Source organism: Salmo salar, chromosome 13 (assembly GCF_965601325.2).
Source record: "Salmo salar chromosome 13, fSalSal1, whole genome shotgun sequence".
Taxonomy (NCBI): Eukaryota; Metazoa; Chordata; class Actinopteri; order Salmoniformes; family Salmonidae; genus Salmo; species Salmo salar.
Genome location: NC_138303.1, coordinates 42,945,448 through 42,967,284, shown reverse-complemented (window position 1 = coordinate 42,967,284; position 21,837 = coordinate 42,945,448). Strand labels below are relative to the sequence as shown.

The 21,837-nt window shown below is 44.7% G+C and overlaps 2 protein-coding genes across 4 annotated transcripts in view; one reads left to right on the top strand and one right to left on the bottom strand.

Annotated features, from left to right (window-relative positions):
• spryd3 (SPRY domain containing 3) overlaps positions 1-21,837 on the bottom strand; it is a 91,690-nt gene that overhangs the window by 11,033 nt on the left and 58,820 nt on the right. For all 3 annotated transcript variants that reach the window (XM_014135940.3, XM_014135942.3, XM_014135943.3), the window contains one exon: positions 2,663-2,720. In XM_014135940.3, coding sequence (XP_013991415.1) covers positions 2,663-2,720 — 58 coding nt within the window. The remainder of the gene's footprint in view (positions 1-2,662; positions 2,721-21,837) is intronic.
• igfbp-6b2 (insulin-like growth factor binding protein 6 paralog B2) overlaps positions 4,968-21,837 on the top strand; it is an 81,687-nt gene continuing 64,817 nt past the window's right edge. The window contains exon 1 of the mRNA XM_014135596.3: positions 4,968-5,186. The gene's annotated coding sequence lies outside the window, so the exon portion shown is untranslated. The remainder of the gene's footprint in view (positions 5,187-21,837) is intronic.

Sequence of the window (21,837 nt, the reverse complement as noted above, 5' to 3'; positions counted from 1 at the left end):
GGGGGGGAAGAGAGGAGAGAAGGAGTGCAGCTAAAAATAGCAGTGTGGAGCGTGGATAAAGAAATGGCTCTGGCTAGAGAAGGCAAGGCTTCTGGCACCTGAGACACCAGCTCGCCAGGCCAGGGAATCTGGCTGACACCTGGCTGGAAGACAGCTGAAGACCGGAGGGACGGAGGAAAAGAGAGGTGTGAACGAGAGAACAGGGCCGCTTGGCGTTCATAATAAGAGAGTATGTATGTCTGGAAAACACAGGGGCTTCCCTGAATCCCTCCCTGGCCTGGCCCAGGGAACTTTGACTCAACAACAACATCTAGAATATGTGCATGGATTTTAACACCACAGCCACTGACCTAGAAGATACATTAGTAGGTCTTTATTGTTAAAATGTGGCTATGGTGGTTGTAGGGTGGGGCCTGGGCTAGTTCGGCAAGGCGGTGGTGGTAGGGTAGGGCGTATGCCAGGTCTGGCACCTGTGCCAGGTTAGGTAGTGCTGGTTGTTGTAGGGCAGGGCATCGTGCTGGTGTTGAGTCAGAGCGTGAGTCATTGATGAGGAGTGGCGATAGGGTCGTGCTCTGAAAGCGTAGCGTCTGCCAAGGTGACAGGGTTAATGAGGCTTGGTGAGCTGCTGCCTCACAGGCTGCTACTAACAGGGCACCACAACACGCCGCACACACACACACACACACACACATAACAGGGTGCTGTGCCTTGGTCCGCTCAGAGCAGAGAAAATGGACCACGGCCCATCGACACAGTCAGCAACATCACACTGTGGCAACACACGGAATGGAGGTTCTCACTGTCTGTGCCAATATCGCAACAGTCACACTTTTGATTGATTTGAATGAAATGATACGCTGGCAGCCACTTGCCCTCTGGAACGTGAGGAGAACATAAAAACAGATACGGCTGATTCCCAAATGGCTGACTATTCCCTTTATATGGGTCTCTGGTCAAAGGTAGAGCACTATATAGGGAATAGGGTGCGATTGGGGACGCACACATGGTCGTGAGCTAAACAGACTGAGTTGACAAACCAAACAGAAGTACCTTTTCACAGTGTTCTATCTTGGCCCGCCAATGTTTTTGTGTCTGTAAAAAAAGCTAAACAGCAAGAAGCCCTCTCTCAAAACTCAGTAAGGCAAAAGATACAAATTGAACATCGGCCTTTCCTATTATTATTGCATACATAGATACTTTGGATACTAGTTTGTCTTGCGTGTGCATATTGTGAAGTCCTGAGTTATTGCGCTGCTGACTGTGCTGAAGGCTTGCTTGGATGGCTGGCTGGCTGGCTGGAGAGGATATAACTAAGAGGTTCTAAGAGGCCTCTTGTTCCCTACGTAGTGCACTACTTTTGACCAGATGTAGGGAATAGGGTCACGTTTGGGACGCACACTATGAGCTACTAGGAGTCCTGTTGATGTAGACTGAAGGAGCCTGTATGCGAACCCAGGCATGGGAAGGCAAACCTCAGAAACAGTGTGGAAAACCACATACATCATTTTTGTCTCTAACAGATAACATTAATGGGAGCTGTGCTTGGGCATGCAAATTCTTGTGGAGTCTTCCACACGCCAGCCAAACCAGAGCGGGAGCCCACATACAGAACCCAACGGGACTGACGGTGGTGCCCCAATCCATCCCTCAGTCAGCACTGGTTGTATCATCTCCAGCCCTCCTAGCATCCCAAATAGCACCCTATTCCCTTTGTAGTGCACTACTTTTGACCAGGGCCCATGAGGGTTCTGGTCAAAAGTAGTGCACTAGGAAATAGGGTGCCATTTGGGAGGCAGACTAGGACAGCTAGCAGATTACTCTGGTCAAAAGTCGTGCACTACACTGTATAGTCAGTTGGGAATAGGATGCCATTTCAGACACACCATCTGGCTGATGCCTTCTAACCCATCGACGATGATGGATTTAACAACGAGGTCCTTCCGACTGACCTCTGTGTAGATAACTCTCATGTGTAGCGCCCTCATGATACATTCCCTCTAGCGCTGATACAGTAGCAGCCCTAGCAGCACTTTATAGCTAATCAACAGTGATAAGTCTTTAGTGATAGATAGCGGTGGGGATGCCGGAGGCTTTGGGACGACAGATGCCCGGAGACAGAGAGATATAGCAGCAGTTGGTAACAGGGCCTGTCTTCACAAAGGGCCACACTGAGCAGTTATACAACCGTAGCAAGATAACTGCAACTGATTCCTTGATTGGAGAAGGAGAGATCACTCCCCGAGGAATGAGATATCATCCCCCTTTCTTCCTCAGACGTTTTGCCGTTCTCTCTCTTTATCACCCTGCGTGATCCTACTCTATCTGCCCTGGCCCCCTCCAGCTGAGATGGTGCCCAGAGATGCTTGGTTTGAAACTGTGTGTATCAGAGAGATGTACAGGAAACAGCTCTGATCCAACAGCCATCTAAAACATGAGTTGGGTCAAAACCCACATACTCAGGGAATGAGCTAACCAGTAAGCAAGACAGGCCAGGAGAGGAGAGAAAGGCAAGACAGAAAACAAGTTAGGAAGAGCACAGAGAAATGTTGACGAAGGGCACAGAGAAATGTTGACGAAGGGCATAGAGAAATGTTGACGAAGAGCACAGAGAAATTGTGATGAAGAGCACAGAGAAAATGTGATGAAGAGCACCAAGTCTCACCTGCGTGATAAGCCACTGAGCCTTGGCTCCAGCCCGGGTGTCTGTTCTTGGGGTAGTCCTGAAGACAGACACACAAGTTACAATCACAGCTCACTACACACATTCAAGTCCTCTCTAAAAGACATAACTTTTCCCACAGGCCTACAAAATAAGCACTTGTATTGGCTTTTATGTGTTCCCACATAGTTTTTTTGTCCAGTGTACTCCCCTGCTTAGTCTGTCAGCCGCTTAGGTGTTAAGTGTACCTTTTATATTCTTGCTGATTGTAATATATCATTTTATTGCTTTGTTATTAATCTCGCTGATTTATTATGTAAAGTGATGGTGTCTGATACCGACACTCTTTAAAGTTTTTCTCCCTCAAATCAAACCAGTGTTTGTTGCCACAGTGGTGCACACTAAAAGTACACATAGGAAGAGGACACATATTTTCTATACAGGTTCTCCATGCCAACAGAAACAATAAAAAAGGGCCAAGTAAGGTTTGGATTAGATCAGAGTCAGTGTGACTCACCAGAGATGTTTTTAATCACCAGAGATGTTTTTTTGGTTCTCTACGGGTTTACTCAATCTCCATAAGTAGAGAGCCAACCATCCACAGCCCAAAGAGGAACACAACTCCTTTTCATTCTGCTGTTCATCGTCCATGTAGCAGAATTGCTAATAAATAAACCCTCAAAACATGTAACAGGTCATTATTGATTGTTGAAGCGGTTAAGAAAACGAATACATCCCTTTCCTCAAATGGACCACACTTCAGTGGAGATGAGTTTACCTACAGACACAGGCCGTGTCTGAAATCTGGCTTGCCTACTACTTACTGAAACTGAACACTGTTTATTAATCGTGCTACAGCCTACTAGGCTCAAGCAACAAATATCAGCCTACTAGGCTCATCCTACTGAGAATTTGTCATATGACGCGGATTTGCGCTGATTCCCGCCGTTCGTTTATTTTGGTACAGCGCGTCCCCTCAGATGATTATCAGCTGTTGTCAAACACACAAGTCTCAGAAGACGATTCTCTTCCTCAATAACGGGCAGCGAATTCTACTTGATGAAAAGCTGCAATGAGTATGACATCCTGGCATTTAAAGCATACAAAATGTTGTCACATAATATAAAAAAACTATTTTTTCGTATACCCAAAATGTGTAATACTGTATTTAGAACGTAAGTACGGGTATTCGGACAAAGCCACTGTCTAGTGATCTCTACACAGGTGGGAATGATGCCATGATGGGCCTTCAGTTGAGTCCTAATGGAGAGGCCACAGACAGCTGCTTCATCAGGTCAGATGAGAGAGGAACCCATGGCGGGGTTAGTCTATCTGACGGCCTCACTGAGGGTGGAGAGCTGGAAGAGCAGGAGAAGGAAGCGAGCGAGAGAGCGGAGGAAAGACACAGAGGACCAGGAGGAATGCAGCTCCTGCTCCAAGCCATGTCTACTCTCTTTCTTTTCCCGTTTTCAACCACAAGCCCTGGAATCTCTCTGGCTGGCCCCGTCTCTAGGATGACAACGCTAAAATCGGATTGTTTGGGGTTTTGTTCCAGTAGAGGCTATGGACCCTGGTCAAAAGTAGTACACTATATTAGGGAATACGATGCCATGTAGGACGCAGGCTCTGAGGGTGAAAGCCAAAAGGAGCGCTGGGCTCATTGAATCTGTTCATCTAATTCATATGGATTGTAAGTGATGGATTCACAGTCAAGACACAGTGAAACCACAGACCTGTGTCTTGCCACAAATGAGTAATACCCCTCAGTTTAATTCCCAAACCACTGGATCTCTGCCAGCTACTTGATCATGTTGTTTTCTGACTGGTATGTTTTCTGACATATTATGGTACTCAGTTGAGCAATCATTTTTATAGATTAAAAAAAAAATATTTAGCCTTTATTTAACTAGGCAAGTCAGTTAAGAACAAATTCTTGTTTACAATGACTGCCTACCGGGGAACAGTGGGTTAACTGCCTTGTTCAGGGGCAGAATGACAGCTTTTTACTTTGTCAGCTCGGGAATTCAATCCAGCAACCTTTCGGTTACTGGCCCAACGCTCTAACCACTAGGCTACCTGCCGCCCCCATTAAAGCAGCAGTAACTTAATTCGAAGCGTATCGTTTGTTCACACACAAACACATCATCAACGGTCTCCCTCGGACGGTATAAAGCTGCATAAAAGTTTATTCTGTTAACCCCGGAACCTCGGTCTACTACTTCACCATGAACTTTGGACTGCAATGTTCTGCAGAAGCCATTAGTCTAAAACAGAGCTGCTTCCAAGAACAACAAAGAGTAGCGTTCTGTCTGTCCATAGCAGACCTCTATCTGATCCTCAGGGGCTTTATCAGTGTCATTGGAGCTAGCCTGCATTTCCACACTGTGACAGAGTCAACAAGCTGGAGCTGCAGAGATGCTGGCCTTCCCTGGCCGGGCCCTGTTGGATTCATGGAGGCAGATACTCATCTCTCTTCTGAGTCCCCGGCTATAAATATCACCACAGGGATTACTGCAGGAGAAGCCAGGTGAGCGTGTGTTTGTGTGTGTGCCCACAACCCCTCAGAAGGGGGTAAGGGTAAGGAGTGGTGGTGGTGATGCAGGTTTGTTTGTGTAACCCCTTGTCATCGTGTAAAAACCACCATCGTGAAATACCAGGGCAAAGAGATGGAGATCAGAGATCAGCACTTGATGGGAATGAATAGAACAACAGCCTGTGTGTGTGTGCCCTGTCTATTATATTGCTGCTACAGTAAACCAGATAGACAAGAGGCCTTGGCTTTCGCTCTCAGCTCCTTTGTTCAGCCAGATAGAGTCAACATGTTAAAAGGCTCTGGTTCTGCACCAGGGAGCATTCCAAAGGCAGTGAGGACACAGTGACACAGCCACAGGGATAGGTCAGGCCATAGTAAACACACACGCATTAGCCTGACCTGGCTGGAACTACAGTATGTGGTACACCAACAATAACCATGCCAAACAAAGAAGAGGACAGTGTCTCGCTTGCGCAGGTGAAAGATCTTTTAAAGCAACAAAAATAATTCTACAAGGAGCTGTTACAACTGCAGGAGAAGAGCTTCAAAAGTTTCACATACGGAAAAAAATAAACGTTTAAAATGTAACACATTTTTAAAATTGGCCAAATAATGTATTTTTCCAGTATTGGAAAAATACTGCTGCCAGGACTTGCTTCCATTCAACCACAAGAGTATTAGTGAGGTCGGGCACTGATGTTGGGCGATTAGGCCTGGCTCGCAGTCGGTGCTCCAATTCATCCCAAAGGTGTTTGATGGGGTTGAGGTCAGGGCTCTGTGCAGGCCAGTCAAGTTCTTCCACACTGATCTCGACAAACAATTTCTGTATGGACCTCGCTTTGTGCACGGGAGCATTGTCATGCTGAAACAGGAAAGGACCTTCTGTAACGCCCTGGCCATAGAGAGGGGTTTTTGTTCTTTATTTTGGTTAGGCCAGGGTGTTACATTGGGTGGGCGTTCTATGTTCCTTTTTCTATGTTTTTGTATTTCTTTGTTTTGGGCCGTGTGTGTGGCTCCCAATCAGGCACAGCTGAAGCTCGTTGTTGCTGATTGGGAGTCACACATAAGGAGCATGTTTTTCCTTTGGGTTTTGTGGGTAATTGTTTCTGTTCAGTGTGTTTCCTGTCAGTACTGTTTGGCTGTCGGTGTTCCTGTTTTTTGTATAGTGTTCTCTTTGTTTGAATTAAATGTCAAGATGAACACTAACTCCGCTGCACCTTGGTCTTCTTCCGACGACAGCCCTTACACCTTCCCCAAACTGTTGCCACAAAGTCGGAAGCACAGAATATCATTGTATGCTGTAGCGTTAAGATTTCCCTTCACTGGAACTAAGGGGCCTAGCCCGAACCATGAAAAATAGGCCCAGATCCTTATTCCTCCTCCACCAAGCTTTACTATGCATTGGGGCAGGTAGCGTTCTCCTGGCATCCGCAAAACCCAGATTCGTCCGTAGGACTGTCAGATGACATACAGTTCTTGTGCTGACGTTGAATCCAGAGGCAGTTTGGAACTCGGTTGGGAGTGTTGCAACTGAGGACAGACAATTTTTATGCGCTACGTGCTTCAGCACTCGGCGGTCCCGTTCTGTGAGCTTGTGTGGCTGAGCCATTGTTGCTCCTAGACGTTTCCACTTCTCAATAAAAGCACTTCCAGTTGACCAGGGCAGCTCTAGCAGGACAGAAATTTGATGAACTGACTTGTTGGAAAGATGCCATCTTATGGCAGTGCCACGTTGAAAGTTACTGAGCTCTTCAGTAAGGTCATTCTACTGTCAATGTTTGTCTATGGAGATTGCATGGCGGTGTGCTCAATTTTATAAACCTGTCAGCAACAGGTGTGGCTGAAATAGCTAAATCCACTATTTTAAAGTATACATACTGTATGCGTGAAATGTTTGATAGTGTGGGTGAGGTAAACAGAGAAGTCTACTTTCTTGGGGACCTGAATATTGACTGGTTTTCATCAAGCTTTCCGCTCAAGAGAAAGCTTCTCACTGTAACCAGTGCCTGTAATCTGGTTCAGGTTATTAATCAACCTACCAGAGTATTTACAAACACTACAGGAACAAGATCATCCACATGTATTGATCCCATTTTAAGTAATACTGTACAACTTTGTTCTAAAGCTGTATCCGTAACCATTGGATGCAGTGATCACAATATAGCGGCTACATCCAGGAAAGCCAAAGTTCCAATAGCTGGGCCTAAAATAGTATATAAGAGATCATACAAAAGATTTTGCTGTGACTTCTGTGGACGACGTTATAAATATTTGTTGGTCTGATGTGATTAATAACGAGCATCCAGATGCTGCACTTCATGAATATATGAAATAGCTTTTTCCAATTATTGATAAACATGCACCTGTTATGAAATGGACTGTGAGGCTCAATGGATTGAGAGAAATTGAAAAACTGTATGGTTGAAATAGATGGTGCAAAAGGAGTGGCTAATAAGTCTGGCTGCACATCTGACTGGCTGACTTATTGCAAATTGAGAAATGTGACTAAACTCAACCAAAAGAAGAAGAAACTGTATTATGAAGCCAAGACCAATGACATGAAGAACAGTAGAACAACTTTTGAATACTTTAAATCAAATTATTGTCAGAAATACAAATTCAACTCCATCTTTCATTGAATCAGATGGCTTATACATCACAAAACAATTTGATGTTGTCAATTATTTTAATGATTACTTCACTGGCAAAGTGGGAAAACTTAGGCAGGAAATATCAACAAAGAACAGTAGGCAATCGTACTCAAGCATAAAAAAAGAATGAAAAGAAAACATTGTAAGTTTGAATTTTGTAAACTTGATTGGAGTCCACCTGTGGTAAATTCAATTGACTGAACACGATTTGGTAAGGGACACACCTGTCTATATAGGGTTCCACAGTTGACAGTGAATGTCAGAGCAAAAACCATGCCATGAGGTCAAAGGATTTGTCCGTAGAGCTCGGAGACTGGATTGTGTCGAGGCACAGATCTGGGAAGGGTACCAAAACATTTCTGCAGCATTCAAGGTCACCAAGAACACAGTAGCCTCCATCATTCTTCGATGGAAGAAGTTTGGAACCACAAAGACTCTTCCTAGAGCTGGTCGCCAGGCCAAACTGAGCAATCGGGGGAGAAGGTCCTTGGTCAGGGAGGTGACCAAGAACCCGATGGTCACTCTGACAGAGCTCCAGAGTTCCTCTGTGGAGATGGGAAAACCTTCCAGAAAGACAACCATCTCTGCATTGCTCCACCAATAAGCCCTTTATGGTAGTGGCGCAAGATGGAAGCCTCTCCTCCGTAAAATGAACATGACAGCCCGCTTGGAGTTTGCCAAAAGGCACCTAAAGGACTCTCAGACCATGAGAAACAAGATTCTCTGGTCTGATGAAACCAAGACTGAACTCTTTGGCCTGAATGCCAAGTGTCACATCTGGAGGAAACCTGGCACCATCCCTATGGTGAAGCATAGTGGTGGCAGCATCATGCTGTGGGGATGATTTTCAGAGGCAGGGACTGTGAGACGAGTCAAGATTGAGGGAAAGATGAACAGAGCAAAGTACAGAAAGATGCTTGATGAAAACCTGCTCCAGAGCGCTCAGGACCTCAGACTGGGGCGAAGGTTCACCTTCCAACAGGACAACGACCCAAAGCACACAGTGAATACAATGCAGGAGGGACAAGTCTCTGAATGTCCTTGAGTGGCCCAGCCAGAGACTGGACCCGATCGAACATCTTTGGAGAGACCTGAAAATAAGCTGTGCAGCGACGCGCCCCATCCAACCTGACAGAGCTTGAGAGGATCTGCAGAGAAGAATGGGAGAAAATCCACAAATACAGATGTGCCAAGCTTGTAGCATCATACCCAAGAAGACTAGAGGTTGTAATCACTGCCAAAGGTGCTTCAACAAAGCAGTAAGTAAAGGGTCTGAATACGTATGTAAATGGGATATTTCAGTGTTTTATTTTTTATAAATTTGCAAACATTTCTAAAAACCTGTCAAGGCAAAGGGTGGCTACTTTGAAGATTCTCAAACATAAAATATATTTTGATTTGTTTAACACTTTTTTGGTTACTACATGATTCCATATGTGAAAATATAGACAAACTCTGGAATGAGTAGGTGTGTCCAAAAGTTTGACTGGTATTGTACACCTTCCTAATATTGAGTTGCACCCTGCCTTTTGCCCCCTGAACAGCCTCAATTCGTCAGGGCACAGCGATGCTGGCCCATGATGTCTCCAATGCTTCCTACAGTTGTGTCAAGTTGGCTGGATATCCTTTGGGTGGTGGACCATTCTTGATACACACGTGAAACTGTTGAGAGTGAAAACCCAGCAGCGTTGTTGTTCTTGACACACTCAAACTGGTGCAACTACTACCATACCCTGTTCAAAGGCACTTCAATCTTTTGTCTTGCCCATTCACCCTCTTAATGACACACATGCCCAATCCATGTCTCAATTGCCTCAATGCTTAAAAATCCTTCCTAAACTGTCTACAACACCTCACGGCACAACGTCTCTCCCCTATTTGACCTAGATAGTTTGTGTATGCATTGACATGTATGTAGTTCTGTCCTTGAGCTGTTCTTCTCTATTGATGTTCTGTATTATGTCATTCTGTATTATGTTTCATGTGGACCCCAGGAAGAGTAGCAGCTGCTTTCACTACAGCTAATGGGGATCCTAATAAAATACCAAATACCATAATCTATACTGATTGAAGTAGATTTAGCCAGTGACATCAATAAGGTATCATAGCTTTTACCTGGATTCACCTGGGCAGTCTGTCATGGAAAGAGCAGGTGTTCCAAATGTTTTGTACACTCAGTATATATGCACACACACACAAGATGAATTTACACAAGAATGATATGTACAGTAGTAGATATATTTGTGAGCTATGTCAAGAATTCAGTATCTAAATAAATATGCAGTGTGAATAAACTAACTAAAATGCAATGTACAATACTAGAAATATTAAAATGAGCTATGTCGAAGAACACATTATTTAAATACACAATACAAAACCCCACGGCAAAATTGTATATATAAATATATACAGTCCATTCGGAAAGTAATCAGACCCCTTGACTTTTTCCACATTTTGTTACGTTACAGCCTTATTCTAAAATGGATTGAATATACACTGCTCAAAAAAATAAAGGGAACACTTAAACAACACAATGTAACTCCAAGTCAATCACACTTCTGTGAAATCAAACTGTCCACCTAGGAAGCAACACTGATTGACAATAAATTTCACATGCTGTTGTGCAAATGGAATAGACAACAGGTGGAAATTATAGGCAATTAGCAAAACACCCCCAATAAAGGAGTGGTGGGGACCACAGACCACTTCTCTGTTCCTATGCTTCCTGGCTGATGTTTTGGTCACTTTTGAATGCTGGCGGTGCTTTCACTCTAGTGGTAGCATGAGACGGAGTCTACAACCCACACAAGTGGCTTAGGTAGTGCAGCTCATCCAGGATGGCACGTCAATGCAAGCTGTGGCAAGAAGGTTTGCTGTGTCTGTCAGCGTAGTGTCCAGAGCATGGAGGCACTACCAGGAGACAGGCCAGTACATCAGGAGACGTGGAGGAGGCCGTAGGAGGGCAACAACCCAGCAGCAGGACCGCTACCTCCGCCTTTGTGCAAGGAGGAGCAGGAGAAGCACTGCCAGAGCCCTGCAAAATGACCTCCAGCAGGCCACAAATGTGCATGTGTCTGCTCAAACGGTCAGAAACAGACTCCATGAGGGTGGTATGAGGGCGCGACGTCCACAGGTGGGGGTTGTGCTTACAGCCCAACACCGTGCAGGACGTTTGGCATTTGCCAGAGAACAGCAAGATTGGCAAATTCGCCACTGGCACCCTGTGCTCTTCACAGATGAAAGCAGGTTCACACTGAGCACATGACAGACGTGACAGAGTCTGGAGACGCTGTGGAGAACGTTCTGCTGCCTGCAACATCCTCCAGCATGACCGGTTTGGCGGTGGGTCAGTCATGGTGTGGGGTGGCATTTCTTTGGGGGGGCCGCACAGCTCTCCATGTGCTCGCCAGAGGTAGCCTGACTGCCATTAGGTACCGAGATGAGATCCTCAGACCCCTTGTGAGACCATATGCTGGTGCGGTTGGCCCTGGGTTCCTCCTAATGCAAGACAATGCTAGACCTCATGTGGCTGGAGTGTGTCAGCAGTTCCTGCAAGAGGAAGGCATTGATGCTATGGACTGGCCCGCCCGTTCCCCAGACCTGAATCCAATTGAGCACATCTGGGACATCATGTCTCGCTCCATCCACCAACGCCACGTTGCACCACAGACTGTCCAGGAGTTGGCGGATGCTTTAATCCAGGTCTGGGAGGAGATCCCTCAGGAGACCATCCACCACCTCATCAGGAGCATGCCCAGGCGTTGTAGGGAGGTCATACAGGCACGTGGAGGCCACACACACTACTGAGCCTCATTTTGACTTGTTTTAAGGACATTACATCAAAGTTGGATCAGCCTGTAGTGTGGTTTTCCACTTTAATTTTGAGTGTGACTCCAAATCCAGACCTCCATGGGTTGATAAATTGGATTTCCATTGATTATTTTTGTGTGATTTTGTTGTCAGCACATTCAACTATGTAAAGAAAAAAGTATTTAATAAGATTATTTCTTTCATTCAGATCTAGGATGTGTTGTATAAGTGTTCACTTTATTTTTTTGAGCAGTATAGTTTTTTTTCTCAATCTAAACAAAGTAAAAACAGGTAAAACATTTTTTTACTGAAATATTATATTTACATAAGTATTCAGACCCTTTACTCAGTACTTTGTTGAAGCACCTTTGGCAGCAATTACAGCCTCGATTATGACGCTACAATCTTGGCACACTTGTATTCTGGGAATTTCTCCCATTCTTCTCTGCAGATCCACTCAAGTTCTGTCGGGTTGGATGGAGAGCATTGCTGAACAGCTATTTTCGATTGGGTTCAAGTCCAGTGAACATTTTCCCCAGTCTGAGGTCCTGAGCGCTCTGGAGCAGGTTTTCATCAAGGATTTTTCTGTACTTTTCTGCCAGGTTTCCTCCAGATGTGAATCTTGTTTTTCATGGTCTGTGAGTCCTTTAGGTGCCTTTTGGCAAACTCCAAGTGGGCTGTCGTGTGCTTTTTACTGAGGAGTGGCTTCTGTCCGTAAAGGCCTAATTGGTGGAGTGCTGCAGAGATGGTTGTACTTCTGAAAGGTTCTCCCATCTCCACAGAGGAACTCTGGAGCTCTGTCAGAGTGACCATCGGGTTCTTAGTCACCTCCCTGACCAAGGCCCTTCTCCCCCGATTGCTCAGTTTGGCCAGGCGGCCAGCTCTAGGAAGAGTCTTGGTGATTTCAAACTTCTTTCATTTAAGAATGATGGAGGCCACTGTGTTCTTGGGGACCTTCAATGCTGCAGACATTTTTTGGTACCTTTCCCCAGATCTGTGCCTCAACACAATCCAGTCTCCGAGCTCTACGGACAATTCTTTCGAACTCATGGCTTGGTTTTTGCTCTGACATGCACTGTCAACTGTGTGTACCTTTCCAAATCATGTCCAATCAATTGATTTGACCACAGATGGACTCCAATCAAGTTGTAGAAACATCAAGGATGATCAATGGAAACAGGATGCACCTGAGCTCAATTTCAAGTTTCATAGCACATGGTCTGAATACTTAGGTATTTTGGTTTGTAGCTTTTTATAAATTAGCTAAAATTTCCAAAAACCTATTTTCACTTTCTCATTATGGGGTATTATGTGTAGATTGATGAGGAACAAATATAATTTAATCAATTTTAGAATAAAGCTGTAACATAACAAAATTTGGAAAAAGTCAAGGGGTCTGAATAATTTCCGAATGCACTGTATGTAAATGGTGTGTATAGACAGTATGGTAATAGAAAATGTGTGAACAGCAGTAGGTATACAGGATAAGCCCTGACTAGAATACAGGAGGCTGCTGAGGGGAGGATGGCTCATAATAATTGCCGAAATGGAGCGAATGGAATGGCATCAAACACATGGAAACTGTGTGTTTGATGTACACTGAACAAATATATGAACACGACATGTAAAAACATGTTTCATCAGCTGCAATAAAAGATCCCAGGAATTTTCCATATGTACAAAAAGCTTATTTCTCTCAAATTCTATGCACAAGTTTGTTTACATTCCTGTTAGTGAGCATTTTGCCAAGATAATCCAGCCCCAGAATTTCTGCACAAACTGTCAGAAACCGTCTCAGGGCAGCTCATCTGGGTGCCCGTCGTCCTCACCGGGGTCTTGACCTGACTGCAGTTCGGTGTCGTAACCGACTTCAGTGGGAAAATGCTCACCTTTGATGGCCACTGGCATACTGGAGAAGTGTGCTCTTTACCGATAAATCCTAGTTCCAACTGTACTGGGCAGATTTCAACCGTGTGGGCGAGCGGTTTGCCGATGTCAACGTTGAGAACAGAGTGTCCCATGGTGGTGGTGGGGTTATGGTATGGGCAGGCATAAGCTACGGACAACAAACACAATTGCATTTTATCGATGGCAATTTGAATGCACATAGATATCGTGATGAGATCCTGAGGCCCATTGTCGTGCCATTCATCTGCCGCCATCACCTCATGTTTCAGCATGATAATGCACAGCCCCATGTCGCAAGGATCTGTCCACAATTCCTGGCAGCTGAAAATATCCCAGTTCTTCCATGGCCTGCATAATCACCAAACATGTCACCCATTGAGCAGTTTTGGGGTGCTTTGGATCGTACAACAGTGTGTTCCAGTTCCCACCAATATCCAGAAACTTCTCACAGCCCACGAAGAGGAGTGGGACAACATTCCACAGGCCAAAATCAACAGCCTGATCAAATCTATGTGAAGGAGATGTGTCACACTGCATGAGGCAAATGGTGGTCACACTAGATACTGACTGGTTTTCTGATCCACACCCCTACAGGTATCTGTGACCAACAGATGCTAATTTGTATTCCCAGTCATGTGAAATCCATAGATTAGGGCCTAATGAATTTATTTCAATGGACTGATTTCCTTACATGAACTGTAACTCAGTAAAATCTTTGAAATTGTTGCATGTTGAGTTTATATTTTTGTTCAGTGTATTTGATACCATTCTACGTATTCTGCTCCAGCCATTACCACTAGCCCATCCTCCCCAATTAAGGTGCCACCAACCTCCTGTGATAAATAGATATAAAGTACTTAAAGCAGTATGTAAACATTATTAAAGTTACCAATGTTCAATGACTCTGTAAAGTGCCTTCGGAAAGTATTCATACTCCTTGACTTATTCCACATTTTGTTGTGTTATAGCCTGAATAATAAAAAAATATCACATTTGTTTCTCTAACACATCTATCTACACATAATACCCCATAATGACAAAGTTGTTGTGAGGTATTTACAGAACAACCGGTGCTGTGAGATTAGGATACCAGGACCTGCTTAGACAAAGCAATTGTAACAGTAGAGCAAGGGATTCGCAATATATGGGAGAATGAATGGCTGCAGTGTTGCCGTTATAATGAGTACATGATGCATGGAATGCCAAGGCATAAAAGTATGAAAGCATCAATTCTTATTTTAAATATATGTAGTTCTGTCCTTGTGCTGTGCTTGTCTATTAATGTTATGTACTGTATATGTAATGTTTTATGTGTACCCCAGGAAGAGTAACTGTTGCTTTAGCTAATGGGGATCCTAATAAATACACACACAGTGGGGGGGTTATGGAGGGGGGCTGGAACAGCCCGCGGGGATGGAAGGAAAAGGGCAGAGGAAAGGGCCGACGGAGAACGGACGGGAACGGAAGGCCAGCCAGCAAGATAACGGCACGCACGCATACGCACGCACGTGAGCAATGGCTGCTCAGGCAGGCACCACTGATTGCACCTCGCCACCCCACTCAGGGCAAGATCTCTCTCGTTGTCCTGCACCTTAGCAACCAGTGTGTATCTCCGGATGAAAGCTGAAGTGCTTCCAAGCAGCACACATACATCTAAACTCTTATCTGCAGAGAGAGGAAGGAGATCGAGAGTAGAGGTAGCGCCAGGTCTAGGAAGGGGAGATAGATTACATCTCTCCCCCAACACACATACATAAACAAACATATAAGCAATGTGTGCCTTTACCTGGCAACTAAAATCATATTGCTGCTGAGCTAAAGCATCAGTGATTTCATACTTCCCGAACCGGTCATCCGCCTTCTGGCAGGGTTCTAGACCAACTTTTTCCACTGGTGGCAATGACCTGACCTCTGACCCATAATGTACCTGCATTCCATACAGAACCAGGCTAATAACATCTATCCATCTTTTAAATTAGCACGTCCTTGCAGTGCTTGACATTCAAGTTCATTTGCCAGGGGCACACTGGGCCAGTGCCAACTGAAAGCTACTATACAGAATGAAAGGAATACTGGCCCGCGAAAGCGGATGACCTACAGTACCTTCCACGCACAAATAATTACATTTTAACTTGACAGTATCAGATTTACATTGATTGTATGGCGGGAAACGATTACGTGGTTGCGCAATCTCAAAGGGTGTGTAACAATGGTAAATGTAATAACTTTTCATGTAATAAACCCAGTAAATGTAATAACATGCCGGTAAACGCAATAAAATGTTGAACAGTAAACGTAACTTATTACATTTAGAGGAAAAAGTTATTACATGAACCGCTGATTATTACATTAACTGGTGAGTAACAATCTTTTCATGAACAATGTAATAACTTCCACCAATCATGCAATAACATAAAATAAAAAATAGGATGTACTACTTCACTCAATTCGATGCACATACCACCACCTACTGCCAATCACAACAGAAACAAACTCATGCACATCATACATGAATAGTCATACATAGATACTCAAAAGCACACATTGAAATGCACACACACACACACACACACACACACACACACACACACACACACACACACACACACACACACACACACACACACACACACACACACACACACACACATTTTATTATTAATCAAGCTTATTATTGTGTTATGCGGTTGTTATGTTATCAGGTCAGTAGCAACATACCAAAATCAATGTCTTTATGTTTAACTTCCTTTATTTTATCCCTTACTTTGATGGACATGTGCAAAACCCTTCAATCTAGCACTCCATACAGGCTCAAGTAAATCCTCAAGGTATTTGAACGATTTCAAATCTGGATGGCAGATCTGGATGGCACCAGGGCAATTGGTGTCAAATTAACATATTGAGTAAACTTGCCTGAAACCCGAAGACTTGCATTAGCGCCACAAGCTAACCAGGTAGAGGCACACAGATTGTTTATATCAACTCAAAAATCTAATCAAATTGTGTCACATGCGCTAAATACAACAGCAGTAGACCTTACAGTGAAATGCTTACTTACAAGCCCTTAAACAACAACGCAGTTTTAAGAAAATACCCCCAAAAAGGTAAGAGAAAGAAATAAAATAAAGAGCAGCAGTAAATAACAATGGCGGGGCTATATACAGGGGGTACCGGTACAGAGTCAATGTGCGGGCGCAGCGGTGTCGAGGTAATTAAGGTAATATGTACATGTAGGTAGAGTTATTAAAGTGACTATGCACAGATAATAAAAGAGAGTAGCAGCAGCGGGGGGGGGGGGGGGGGGGGGGGGGCAATGCAAATAGTCTGGGTAGCCATTTGATTAGATGTTCAGGAGTCTTATGGCTTGGGGGTAGAAGCTGTTTAGAAGCCTCTTGGATCTAGACTTGGCGCTCCGGTACTGCTTGCCGTACAGTAGCAGAGAGAACAGTTGATGACTAGGGTGGCTGGAGTCTTTCACAATTTTTAGGGCCTTCCTCTGACACCGCCTGGTATAGAGGTCCTGGATGGCAGGAAGCTTGGCCCCGGTGATGTACTGGGCCGTATGCACTACCCTCTGTAGTGCCTTGCGGTTGGAGGCCGAGAAGTTGCCGTACCAGGCAGTGATGCAACCCGTCAGGATGCTCTCAATGGTGCAGCTGTAAAACCTTTTGAGGATCTGAGGACCCATGCCAAATTTTTTCAGTCTCCGGAGGGGGAATATGTTTTGTTGTGCCCTCTTCACGACTGTCTTGCTGTGCTTGAACCATGTTAGTTTGTTGGTGATGTGGACACCAAGGAACTTGAAGCTCTCAACCTGCTCCACTACAGCCCTGTAGATGAGAATGGGGGTGTGCTTAGTCCTCCTTTTCCTATAGTCCACAATCATCTCCTTTGTCTTGACCACATTGAGGGAGAGGTTGTCCTTGCACCACAAGGCTAGGTCTCTGACCTCCTCCCTATAGGCTGTCTCGTCGTTGATCAGGCCTACTGTGTCATCGCCAAACTTAATGATGGTGTTGGAGTCGTGCCTGGTCGTGCAGTCATGAGTGAACACGGAGTACAGGAGGAGACTAAGCACGCACCCCTGAGGGGCCCAGTGTTAAGGATCAGTGTGGCGGATGTGTTGCTACCTACCCTTACCACCTGGGGGTGGCTCGTCAGGAAGTCCCTCATCCAGTTGCAGAGGGAGGTGTTTAGTCCCAGGGTCCTTAGCTTAGTGATGAGCATTGAGGGCACTATGGTGTTGAACACTGAGCTGTAGTCAATGAATAGCATTCTCACATAGGTGTTCCATTTGTCCAGGTGTGAAAGGGCAGTGTGGAGTGCAATAGAGATTGCATCATCTGTGGATCTGTTGGGGCGGTATGCAAATTGGAGTGGGTCTAGGGTTTCTGGGATAATCGTGTTGATGTGAGCCATGACCAGCCTTTCAAAGCATTTCATGGCTACAGATGTGAGCGCTACAGGTCGGTAGTCATTTAGGCAGGTTACTTTAGTGTTCTTGGGCACAGGGCCTTTGGTGGTCTGCTTGAAACATGTTGGTATTACAGACTCAGACAAGGAGAGGTTGAAAATGTCAGTGAAGACACTTGCCAGTTGGTCAGCATATGCTCGGAGTACACGTCCTGGTAATCTGTTTGGCCCTGCGGCTTTGTTAATGTTGACCTGTATAAAAGGTTTTACTCACATCGGCTGCGGAGAGCGTGATTACAGTTTCAGTGTTACTTGCCTCGAAGCGAGCACAGAAGTTATTTAGCACGTCTGGTAGCCTTGTGTCAATGGGCAGCACTCGGCTGTGCTTCTCTTTGTAGTCTGTAATAGTTTGCAAGCCCTACCACATCCAATGAGCGTCGGAGCCGGTGTAGTACGATTCGATCTTAGTCCTGTATTGACGCTTTGCCTGTTTGATGGTTCGTCGGAGGGTATAGCGGGATTTCTTATAAGCTTCCAGGTTAGAGTCCTGCTCCTTGAAAGTAGCAGCTCTACCCTTTAGCTCAGTGCGAATGTTGCCTGTAATCCATGGTTTCTGGTTGGGGTATGTACGTACAATCACTGTGGGGGGCGACGTCATCGATGCACTTATTGAGGAAGCCAGTGACTGATGTGGTGTACTCCTCAATGCCATCGGAAGAATCCCGGAACATATTCCAGTCTGTGCTTGCAAAACAGTCCTGTAGTTTAGCATCTGCTTCATCTGACCACTTTTTTGTGCTGCTTCTTGCTTTCATTTTTGCTTGTAAGCAGGAATCAGAAGGATAGAATTATGGTCAGATTTGCCAAATGGAGGGCGAGGGAGAGCTTTGTACGTGTCTCTGTGTGTGGAGTAAAGGTGGTCTAGAATTTTTTCCCCTCCAGTTGCACATTTAACATGCTGATATGAGGTAAAACTGATTTAAGTTTCCCTGCATTAAAGTCCCTGGCCACTAGGAGCACTGCCTCTGGATGAGCATTTTCCTGTTTGCTTATGGCAGTATACAGCTCATTGAACGCAGTTTTAGTGCCAGCATCAGTCTGTGGTGGTATGTAGACAGCTACGAAAACTCTCTTGGTAGATAGTGTGGTCTACAGCTTATCATGAGATACTCTATCTCAGGTGAGCAAAACCTTGAGACTTCCTTAGATATTGGGCACCAGCTTTTGTTTACAAATATACATAGGCCGTTTACAAATATACATACACTCTATCCTGCCGATAGAGTGTATAACTCGCCAGCTGTATGTTAATGTCATTGTTCAGCCACGGCTCGGTAAAACGTAAGATATTACAGTTTTAATGTCCCGTTGGTAGGATATACATGCTTTCACTTCGTCCCATTTATTTTCCAGCAATTGAACGTTGGCTAACAGTATGGATGGCAAAGACAGATTAGCCACTCGTTGCCTGATCCTCACAAGGCACCCCAATCTCTTTCCGCAAAATCTCTGTTTCTTTCTCCAGCGAATGACGGGGATGAGGGCCTGTTTGGGTGTTTGGAGTATATCCTTCCCATCCGACTCATCCAATTCGAGGTGAATAATCGCTGTTCTTATGTCCAAAAGCTCTTTTCGGTCATAAGAGAAAGCAACATTATGTACAAAATAAGTTACACATTTTTTGAAAAAACAAACAAAATAGCACTGTTGGTTTAGAGCCAATAAAACATCAGCCATCCTCTCCGGCACCATCTTATGTTTGTTTATGAAAGTAAAAACATTGATTTTGGTATGTTATTCCATGACTGGTTGAAGTTATTACATTATTCATCAAAATTGTTGTTACTCACCGGTTAATGTAATATGCACTGGTTAATGTAATAACTTATTACATTTAGCAGGAAAAGTTGTGTTTACCATTCAACATTTTATTACATTTACCAGCCAGTTATTACATTTACCTGGTCGATTACATAAAAAATGGAAACGTTATTACAAATAGAAAATGTATTACATTTACCAGTGTTATTATGTTTACCATTGTAACAAGGTGTTAATTCAGGGTTTCCCAAACTCGGTCCTTGTTTTAACGTATAAACAGTCACACCCCTATTTTGCACCAAACAATGTACAGTTTAGGCTACATGCAACAGCAGAGTTTACTAAACAAATGCCCCACGATTGATACAAATCATCATGATATCATTCTGCCAGCTAAGCCTACTTTGCAGTGAATATTTAATTGAGAAGGTTTTTGGGGAAAGCCTTTAGAAAATGTTCATTCAAACATCGCATGATGACTGACTGGCACATCGCAGAGATTCAACCAAGACACATGGTTGTCTAAGTCTTAATTTAAAGGGAAAAAACTAAAACCAGCAGACACTAGGCCCTCCATGGAATGAGTTTGACACCCTTGCTCTACTGGGTTAGAGTAACTGTACGGTGCCACCAGTCAGTCAACCGGGCCAGGCAGGCAGTCAGTCAACCAGGCCAGGCAGCCAGTCAGTCAACCGGGCCAGGCAGGCAGTCAGTCAACCGGGCCAGGCAGGCAGTCAGTCAACCGGGCCAGGCAGGCAGTCAGTCAACCGGGCCAGGCAGGCAGTCAGTCAACCGGGCCAGGCAGGCAGTCAGTCAACCGGGCCAGGCAGGCAGTCAGTCAACCGGGCCAGGCAGGCAGTCAACCGGGAAGTCAGTCAGACAGAGTGTGTGTGTGTGTGTGCACATGCGAGGGTGTGTGTGTTGGGCATCCACTCTGAGACATCTAGCAAGATGCTGTCTGAGTGAAGTAACTGATCCCAACAACATGTAACATTCTGGTGAGTAAACAGCGATTAACCAGCCTTTCAATTATCTGCTTTATCACCTCAATTGTCCTTTGGAGAAGGGAGGCCATAATGTCTCTGTAAACAAACACAGATGCAGAGAGACTGAGGGGGACAAAGTCTTAAGGGGAGGAAACGTTATGGAGTTAGTTATCACTAACAAAATGTCTTCCTTTTTTCCAGGAGTGGAAGGGAGGAGGAGCAGGTTGGTCTGGTCGACAGACCTGGATTCAATACTATTTGAAATCATTTCAAATACATATAACTATGATTGACTAAGCTTGCCTGTTGCAATGGAACCGATAGACAAGTACCAAAATAACAAACACTGCTCACTTGGCATTCCAAGTAGGCTAAAGCAAACACTCAACCTATTTAAAATATATTTTTTTAAATGTATTGAACCCAAGTCTGGTTGGTTGGACCCAGTGACCTTGACCTTAAATCAACCTTCCCTTTCACAAGACAAGACTAGTTTCAGTCTGCGGTCGCCGGTCGGTTCAAGACCTGAGAGTAATTAGTCTCTGTCTACAGTGAGCCATGCCCATGGCCACAGAGAGATCAGAGCAAGCATGACAGGACAGGGCACCTCCACGTAGACCAGGCCTTGGGTTGTGGCTGGCGTTCATTACACCTCATGACTGATGTTCCTAGGTCAGACCTACACAGTCAGTCCCAGCCCTTTTCATCCTCTACAGACAGTATGAGCAATGCAAATGGGTGATATCAATCGGCCATTGAGCATCTCTCAGTCTTGGCCTTCCATTGATACCTATGTATATTATGGATACGTCCAAAAATTGTATACTATTCCCTATACTATGCACTACTTTTGGCCATAGGGGCAACCTGTATTCTTTTTTCTCTGTTCCAGTCTACAATGGTGTAAGACCAGATGTTGCTCGTTGTTTTGATCAGTTCCCGTACAACTGTTTGTTGTGTTAGGCTTCAAGGCACACAGGTTATTATGGAAAGTCTAGCAGCTCCTGTCCTGTGCTAACATTAGATGGGAACCGCATGTGCATTCTTTGGAAAACG